The 10,030-nt window shown below is 42.6% G+C and overlaps 1 protein-coding gene across 4 annotated transcripts in view; it reads right to left on the bottom strand.

Annotated features, from left to right (window-relative positions):
- Positions 1-8,465, bottom strand: part of slc9a1b (solute carrier family 9 member A1b) — a 33,478-nt gene extending 25,013 nt beyond the window's left edge. For 3 of the 4 annotated variants that reach the window (XR_001607737.1, XM_016261252.1, XM_016261251.1), the window contains exons 1-6: positions 5,683-5,958; positions 3,788-4,248; positions 1,712-1,962; positions 1,416-1,633; positions 447-649; positions 284-373 (exon numbers count right to left, since the gene is read on the bottom strand). Coding sequence is in view for 3 of the 4 variants with exons in the window: in XM_016261252.1 (XP_016116738.1) it covers positions 284-373; positions 447-649; positions 1,416-1,633; positions 1,712-1,962; positions 3,788-4,248; positions 5,683-5,866 (1,407 nt within the window). In the remaining variant the exon portion in view is untranslated. Of the gene's footprint in view, positions 1-283; positions 374-446; positions 650-1,415; positions 1,634-1,711; positions 1,963-3,787; positions 4,249-5,682; positions 5,959-8,441 lie in introns of those variants that run through there. The other variant, XM_016261253.1, reaches the window with a different exon arrangement.
- Between the last annotated feature and the right edge of the window lie 1,565 nt (positions 8,466-10,030).

Raw genomic sequence — 10,030 nt, forward strand, 5'->3', positions numbered from 1 at the left:
GTGTGTGAGTGAGCGTGTGTGTGTGTGTGTGTGTGTGTGTGTGTGTGTGTGTGTGTGTGTGTGTGAGAGAGTGTGTGAGCGTGTGAGAGTGTCTGTGTGTGTGTGAGTGTGTGAGAGTGAGTGTGTGTGTATGAGAGAGTGTGTGTGTGTGTGTGTGTGTGTGAGAGAGTGAGTGAGTGAGTGTGTGTGTGTGTGTGTGAGTGTGTGTGTGAGTGTGTGTGCGTGTGTGAGTGTGTGCGTGTGAGTGTGTGTGTGTGAGTGTGTTTGAGATCAGCTGCAGCACCTGAGTGTGAATCTCCTCGTTTATTGAGCATTTGCTTTGTTTCCTCTTCTTGACAGCCAGAAGGTCAACGAGGGGTCGGATCGTCATTCCCTAAAAAACAAGAGGACATGAGCGCTGAGCACTGAGGGCCACACGATGGGCATCCTTCAGCGGATTCTCTCACCTGCACGAACACGGTGAAGAAGATGACGGTGATGATGGCCGTCAGAAACATGTCCTTCATGGGAAAGTTGTCGCTGGACAGCAGAAACGCTAAAGAGAAGGCGATAGCGCCCCTCAGTCCGCCGTACGCCACGATGAACTGATCCTTACCGCTCAGCTTCACCATACGGTACTTATTAATGATGTACGTCAAACCGACCACACCTGCAGGACAGACGGACGGACAAACACACGGGAAACTCACACCTTCTGCAGTCAACATGGAGAATACACGAAACAGACAGATACACAAACTCAGCACCGGGCCAGCACAAGCACAAGTCCTCTTCTTTAGTTAAAAAACTCCTGTCAGCATGCACTGAAGACACTCAGTAAAACATTAGTGACAGAAACACATGGAGACAGTGATGTGTCTGATCTTATAGCATGTGCATCTGTAGGAGTTTCCCTTTCAGACGCTACAGTTATGTGAGGAGAGGGTTTAAATCAATCATTGTAGTCAGTTTACTGGTCTATGCGCTATGGTTTAATGGCCAGAAAAGCATGTTTGAACCCATACTGTGTCTGTGTTGTTAGCAGATCACACAAACCTGATTATCATCGGCTCTGCTGGTTTGTAATCTGCTCTTGGTAGACTGAGTTGGTCATTATGGAAATGATCTGCATCGGTCACATCATCAGCAGATATGCAGAACTTTCCAGTCCCATCAGTGCTTTTATGGGATTACAGCGGTCTCACACTCAAATCTTTTTGTAGCATTATAAATGTCTTTACTGTTACTTTTAATCAGTTTAATGCATCCTCGATTTCTTATTTAATAATGACCTCAGATTTTTGACCTGTAATGTTTATGGACACTAAGCACCTCCCTAAATCTTCATTAACCCACACATGAACAGCGTCTGACACATAAACAGATGTGTTTGGTAATTATCTGCTGTATTTCCTGCAGAACGAAGCGCGTCTCACCCAGAACCCTGGACAGCAGGCACAGGACGATGGTGATGCTCACGAAGGTCCAGTTCCAGGCGTGCGGCCCGGCCACCGTCGACACGCCCAGGAAGATGAAGATCAGGGTCTCGCTCACGCTGCTCCACATCTTCAGGAAGTACTTGATGGTGGTGTAGGATTTGTGGGAGATGTTGGCCTCCACGTAGGGCCGCATGACCACGCCGCACGCTATGAGCCTGTGAACACACACACACACACACACACAGCATGAGCATCTAAGACGAGAACTAGAGCGACGGGACAGAGACACTCACGCCATGATGCCAGACAGGTGGAAGACCTCGGCCGACAGGTACGCCATGTAGCTGTAGAGGAAGACGAACAGGGGCTCGATCACACGCGTGTGCGACGTGAAGCGTGAGGTGAAGGCCGCCAGCACTCCGTACACGCCTCCCACCAGCACTCCACCCAGCGCCACCACGAAAAAACACACCACGCCCAGAAACACGTCGCCCACCGTCACCTCGCCCGCGTGCGCAAACTCCTCAAACAAATGATACAGGACCTGAAGGAAACACACACACTTAGGTCACACAGAAACAACAACACCAACCTGTTGACCCATTCACAGGGATCCGCGAAAGCGACTGAAACGCTGTGTTACGCATGTCAGGCCAGTAGATGGCGATGTAAATAAGCACTGCATGCCAGCACACACACACATTCCTATAGACTGAACATATACAGATATATATTTCACCTATACATGAAATACACGTGCGTGACGTCACCGTTTTCACACATTCACGTTTAATTAAATTCCATTCAAATTGATTTGTATAGCGCTTTTCACAATACACATAATTTCAAAGCAGCTTTACAGAAAATGCATGTGTCTACATTGCACAAAGATTATAACAGTATTGTTTTCAAAAACTTGCACTTTGAAACCCATTGTCAAAAGTTTGCTTTTTTCAGGCCCCAAAACACTGCTGTCGTGCAAATGATTGGCCAAAACACAAAAGCAAAAAAGATCAGTTTTTAGGTAATATTAATAATTATTCAAACATAAAAATGATTTCTAATATGTATATAAAGTTCAGGTTCTATTTTTTCCGAAGTATTTGTGCATAGAACCTGAACTTTATATACATATTAGAAATCCTTTGTATGTTTGAATAATTATTAATATTACCTAAAAACTGGGGTTTTTTGCCCTACAAACAAACACAGAAAACCTGGATTTATTCAAATTGAATTTTAAATTAGAATAAATCCAGGTTTTCTGTGTTTGTTTGTAGGGCACAATTTGGCAAAAATTTTGTTATTATATATTATTATTATTATTATTATTATTATTACTACTACTGCTGAATAAAATATGGAATATTACCAAACAAACAGTCAAACAAAATGAAATATTACCATTGGAATTTCACCATAAAATAAATCAAGTATTAAAGAAAAATAATATTATAATAATACAATTTTATAATAATAATAATAATAAATAATAATAACAAAATTATATTTCGCATACAAGTGTAAAGATACAATACTAATAATTGGCTTAATTTATAAATTTTCACAAGTCAAACCACCAGACTCTTATTTTGATGGAAAACCACAGGAAACAAAACCGCTTCTCATTTCCGGTTTGTGAAGATGTTTCAAATGTGTGTTAAAGTGACTCAAACTCAGAGCAGATCCAGATGGAGTTCATGTGAATCATTTACGGTGAATCGAGTCGCTGTGAATCATTTACGGTGAATCGAGTCGCTGTGAATCATTTACGGTGAATCGAGTCGATGTGAATCATTTACTGTGAATCGAGTCGCTGTGAATCGAATCACGGTGAATCGAGTCGCTGTGAATCGAATCACTGTGAATCGAGTCGCTGTGAATCATTTACGGTGAATCGAGTCGCTGTGAATCATTTACGGTGAATCGAGTCGATGTGAATCATTTACTGTGAATCGAGTCACTGTGAATCATTTACTGTGAATCGAGTCACTGTGAATCATTTACTGTGAATCGAGTCATGTGAATCATTTACTGTGAATCGAGTCATGTGAATCATTTACTGTGAATCGAGACGCTGTGAGACGCTGAAAACAGCAGATCATGAGCTGCTCGTGTGTAAATGAACACAGTGCTGCGCTTCACTCTGAAACAGCCACTGAGATTTAATAACAGCTCCAAGCTGATTTCAGTTTTACTCTGATTAACCGTAATCTGTCATTCACCAGTCACAGTTAGAGAATGAAGACTTCAAGCAGCCTTTAGCACGAATATATGGACTGTGATGCTTTCCAGTCAACCTCTGACTCCAGCAGTTGTGAGTTTGATGTAATGTTCGTAATGTTTTCAGCTGTGACAGAGTTTCTCACCACGGTCACGGCGTCGTTCAGCAGAGACTCTCCGAACACCAGGATGTGCAGCAGCTCGTTGATGTGGATCTCCTCGAAGACGGCGAGAACAGCCACCGGATCCACGGCGGACACGATGGAGCCGAACAGCAGGCAGGACAGCAGGTCGACAGACGCCAGGCGGCCGGCCTCCAGACGACAGGCTCCGTACAGCACCGCTCCCATGAAGAAGACGTTCCACAGCGTCCCCAGCACCGCGAAGGTCAGGATGGTGCCGGCGTTCTCGGTGAAGGGCCGGATGGGCAGGAAGTAGCCTGCGTCCAGGATGATGGGCGGCAGCAGGCACAGGAAGAAGAGCTGCGAGTCGAGCACCGGCGGGTTCTTCCCCATCACACGGATCAGACCCCCCACCAGCAGCCCCACCACGATCAGCAGACAGCTCTCCGGAACCACACCCGACAGAACCGGGAGCAGGTGGAAGCCTGACCACAAACACACACCTCACTGAGAAACTCACTCAAGCACAGGCTCGTTCCCGGTCAAATCAAACAGTTTAGAAACTTCCTTGACTGTAAATATTTTTTCTGAAGAAAGACAAACATGCAGAGTGATGAACACCACACATGTTAGATGTCATGCATGTATATTCACTGAGTAATGACAATCTTCACCTGAGATTGAGAGGAATTAATTACAGGAGCGTAACATGACCTCAGAAACATGACCGCATCGTGTTATTTTCACACAGAGATGGACTCTGTCAGTAAAACCTGTTGACTTCAGCAACCTGTGTTGCTTTATATGACAATGATGACACTTTTTGTGAATTGTTAACGATTCCTTAAAGTCTATATGTCCTATTTTCTTTTTTTAAATCTATTTTCTTTCTTCAGGCCCTGTATGGTTCAGTTCCAGAGATGTGAGCATCTCGATGTGGCTCCGTGAGTAAATCGTTATCTATGGTCAAACGTGTTGTGTGTTTATCTAATCATAATTTATGGACTGGCCTTATAAATGAAGATACTAAAAGAAAAGTTTCTTAAGAAACAAATCTAAATCTAAAATCATATTAAGATATATTAAAAACTTCTTGAGTTACAGCCATACAAACTGTGAAAAATACAACAAGAGCTTTCCCCATTTTCACCGTTCGCTGTAGTCATATAAAGCAACACAGATAGCTGAAGTCTACAGGTTTTACTGACAGAGTCCGTCTCTGTGTGAAAATAACACGATGCGGTCATCTTTCTGAGGTCGACACAGACAAACACACAGTGGCACACGCAGGTGTGTGTAAAACAGACTGAAGCCTGCACACACGCCACTGACTGCAGTGTCTGCTCTAAATGAGATTTTGGGCAAATATTAATCATATGATTAACTTGTAACCCATTTAAGAGCATGAGCTGCACACAGTGAAGGACAAACATCATCTCATGTTCCTTCACTAATGTCCAGAAGCATCCCATGATGCACCTCATGAGCTTCCAGAGCGAGCAGAGCTGTGATCCAGACCCAGAGGAAGCTCAAATACAAGAGGCTCCATTTCCTTCATACACATACTTTAATAAGAGCTTTCTTCACTTCACTAGTATTCTAACGTGTGTGTGTGTGTGTGTGTGTGTGTGTGTGTGTGTGTGTGTGTGTTGAGTGTGTGTGTGTGAGTGGGTGTGTGTGAGATCATCTCTATCTCGTCACACACACTCGTCTCCAGTGCAGCTGGATTCTCTGATAAACTCATAATGATGTCAGAGAGAAACAGAAACACAAGCAGCCTAAAGACGAGAACCGACACGATCACATCAAACACAGACATTAATAACACTCCTGATGAACTGCTATAACAGCAATCATGAGGCTGATATTAGGCGAATATGAATGCAGCTGCACTGTAATAAAAGTGCTGAGATTCTCACCCAGCTTCATGAGTGACGCGAGCAGAATCCAGAGCGAGACCTCGAACGGCATCTGAACATAATCATAATTAATCGATAGGACTGGAAAAACTCTCTGATCATGAGGATCCGAGCGATTCCGATCACCAAACACCAGTCCGCAACAAAACCCGAGCAGCAGCAGCATCTTCATCCTCTTCTTCATCTTCACTGTCAGTCCTTCACTCTCACACACGAAACACCCGCAAAACTTCAACTCCAGCAAGACTCGTATCGCGATGTTTGAGCGTGACAGCCCGAGATCGATCACACACATACACACACACACTGAACACACACACACACACACACACACACGCACACTGAACACACACACACACACACACACACACACACACACACTCACTGAAAATTACTCTTTAGCATCTGCATAACAATGCTCTGTTCCAGCAATCAGATATAAACCAGGCTCCGGTGATCAGACACTTCGTCCAGGGCCGGAGTGGGAGTCATGTTCAGCTCTGGAGTTCACGACTGACTATAGCTATCACAATAATGTCATTAAGACTTCAGTATATAAGTCTGCAATAGCGCACTGTCCTCTACAGACTTGTAATTCATTATATTTTTCTACAGCTTTGTTTTTTTTATTATTATCTATTTTACATTTTTTTATCTATTCTTTTTTGCTCGAATATCTCCAACAAAATATTTGTAGGCCTACTGTACCATAATGTCTGCCTGCAGTTAAAAAGTTCTCAGAAATAATCACATTTGTCTAGCTTAACCTATATTCTAAAAATAATTTTAATGTCATACAAAAAAAAGTCATCGGCTGAGTAAATTGCAGTGTAGTAATGCAGGAGGGGAAAATACTGTGAAATTACATTCATACAAATGGCAAGAAATGTGAACGCATAACAACTGAACGTCTATGCACTTAAAGTTTTATTCATATTATTATTGCAACCATATAGCCTATGAATGAATGAAAATGCATGTTTTTAAATGAAAGAAAACGTGTGGGCTGCTTCTGGTGCTTGGATTTCTACTTCAATTAAATGAGGTCCAAGTGTATGTATGCGCTAGAAGAATGTATTTTCCTCTCTATTTAACAGCCTTAACTTACAAAGATGTCTCCCCTCAGGTAGATGAAATGTTTTCCTGCCTTGCTAAATTTTGGGCTGATGATCAATAAATTGCATTCGCCCAAACTGATGTTCCCCCATAGCCCTGGAGCCTTTTTCAAACCACTGTTTGTCTCTCTGCTCAACCAAGGGACCATGGTCACATGATCCCAGGGCCCACGCATGTTCTCCTGAAACATGGTGCAGGAGTCCAACCCATTTGTCCTAAAGTGAACCGGTTACAAAATTACTGTGACATTTCTATAATAACACTGAACCGACAGTTTGTTTAAAGTACAATACACACAAAATCCTGCACCCAAAAATACTGAAAAACTATTTAACGGTCTAACTCCACAATTCAGTACTGCATAGTTCAGTCTTTGTAAGCAATACATTTCTAACATTTATGTGTTTAGAAACTACTGCCTTTAGACAGACTTTAAAGGAGAAGGTGCTCAGCCATCGTGTTGACTCGGGCCCCTGTCCCTCGTCAGGCCCTTGAATCTGTCCTAACCGTCCCTCGCTACAGCACCTCTGCAGACACATGTACACCTGATTGTCACCACAGGGGGACTTTAAGATGTATCATTTGTAATGACAATTTAGTATTAATTAGAATATAATGTAAAAGAATCATTTACACTGGTGGCCTCAGACTTTTGGACCCCATTATATCTGTTCAGTGTATCTCTGAGGTGTGTTTTGTGTGTTTAATTAAATAATAATAATAATTTCAGTGAATAAATTGAATGTAGAAGTTAGCCTTTTTTAGTTTTTTGAAACGCACATAATCAGTGTTTTCTGCAGCTGTGATGAGGGATCTGTGTCAGGCTCACATCCTCCTCGTCTCCATCTGAATCAGAGGAAGATTGACTGTGATCACAGCAGTGCTGCTTCTCAATGCTACGGCACTGGCATTAAAGATAAAGTCTCATTACAGCAGCTCCAGAACCGAATCTGGAGAGTTGAACAGATCTGAATAATGACTCTACTGTCTTCTGTAGAGCTGCTTTACAGCGGACACGGAGTTGTTTCATATTTGAGGAATTGTACAACATTAACGCGGTTGTTTATTACTGTGAAGCTGCTTTGAATCAGTCCGTACTGTATAAAGCGCTGTAGAAATAAATGTGACCTTCAATAAACACACAAGTGCGTTCTGGCTCTGTCTTCTTATTTTATTAATTACTTAAATGCTCGTTTGCACAATCATCATGGATAACATTCAGCGTTTATATTTGGCTTTGCTTATCATTTCTGCCATGTTGGTAGGAGCTCATTGGTCCATGGTCCAGCAGTGACACTAGCATGCTGATGCGGAGTATGTGGTATTAAATGAACTCGGCTGTGTTCTCTCTCTATAGCGACTGGAGCTGGTTTATGGATCTGAGAGTGTGTTCGGAGGCTCTGGGTGCTCCGCTGCTCCTGAAGACGCTTCAACTCCTGCCAAACAAGAATCAATGCAGAGACTCTCAGAATGCACGCAGATGAACGCGGTCAGGCTTCAGACCTTCAGGATGCTGTAGTTTGAGGTTCTGGCCACGTAACTCCTCCAGGCCTCTGCCGCGATCTCTCTCTGCTTCTGAGTGAAGAGGATCTGGAACACAATCAAACGCTGGCAGCACTGCGGCTCGTGCGGGACGCTTTTACCTCTTCATACAGCAGCTGCTCCTCCTGCTGCTGACGGCCCAGAATGCTTTGCTGCAGCGACCACACGCTCTCAGCCCTGGCTTCAGTCACCTGCAGGACGCTCTTCATCCACTTCATCATGCAACAGCTCAGCCGAGACCTCGAGTACAACCTCATCCACCTGCGAACGACATTATTAATGCGACATGGTGCAGGAGTCCAACCCATTTGTCCTAAAGTGAACAAAATTACTGTGACATTTCTATAATAACACTGAACCGACAGTTTGTTTAAAGTACAATACACACAAAACTCACAAGATGAAATTATATACTTTTGAGGTCTAGGCAACACTTACAAAGAACTCATCATAGGGGTCTGCCACCTTGCAGCAATACCAAAAGTGGTTGCATATGTCCTTGTTCCAATGTAATAAAATATTGCAGTCCTTTTGCTGCCCTGCCTGCACATAATTCATTATTACATTAAGCTGTGTGTAAAATTTCATAGCTTGTACCCATTGTCAATTTATATATTTTTATTTAGGTTATGAAACATATGTTTTATTATAAAACGTACATATAGGATTTTTTTACTCAAGCTTTTAGCTCCATGCCAGATGTCGAGTGTGTGTTGTACACCACTGTCTTTATATTTCCCCTTGTCTGCTGGATAAATTGAAAAAATAGAATGTATACATTTTACGTGACACATTTTCAGATGTTACTCCATGCTTGTTTTTGGGTTAGTGTATCAACCACAAACAAAGCAAAATACAATACTCACTGAAGAGGGCAGATATTTGAACATGGGCATCGGTGCAAAACTCCGTAACCTTGAGCTCCTCACAGAGTGTCTCACAGGTACGAATGAAGGCCTCTTTCTCCATTACAACCCAGTTCCTCTGTGTTTCTCGCTTGTCTATGATGACCATGCTGATAATTGTATGGGACTCATTGTCCATGGCCGTGTATGTGCAGTACTGTGCACAGAACCCTGGACTGTCCATCCTAGCATCTCCTACAAATGTAGATCACAATAATTAGGTAAAAGCATGACATGTCTCACCTATATATTCTAAGGAAAAAAAGCGGCATCACTACCGACTGACAATGTATCACAAAAGTTTTATCAGTGATAACACTTCCAATTATTTTCTAGTATTACTCTCTTATGTGTGAAAGTGTTTGTGTGTGTGTGTGTGTGTGTGTGTATGTGTGTTTGTGTGTGTCTCCAACTAACCCAATACTACAATTGGTCCTTTTGACTGTAACTGGTGGATGATTTCAGCTCTCTTTGAAAGCCAGAAATCTTTGATGGAGTCTACACAGTAGGTGTCCTGTATCTTGAAGAAAGAAGTCCTTTCTGCCATGCCTATTCTCATGAACTTGAAGAGAAGTGCTGTTTTGGCATAGTTGTTGCCTGACAGTAGTATGTTGGTGGCCAACATGAAGTCCCCAATTAGCATGCCATGAGTGAAAGTTGGCTGTGAAGACCATTTCCAAACAGTATGGTCTGAAGTAAACAAAAGATTAGAAAAACAGGGTCAACAATACATTACATAACATATATGACAAACTCTCTACAACCCCTACAAGACATGTAACAAA

This window comes from Sinocyclocheilus grahami, unplaced genomic scaffold (assembly GCF_001515645.1).
Source record: "Sinocyclocheilus grahami isolate Dianchi unplaced genomic scaffold, SAMN03320097.WGS_v1.1 scaffold2352.1, whole genome shotgun sequence".
In the NCBI taxonomy this organism is placed as follows: domain Eukaryota; kingdom Metazoa; phylum Chordata; class Actinopteri; order Cypriniformes; family Cyprinidae; genus Sinocyclocheilus; species Sinocyclocheilus grahami.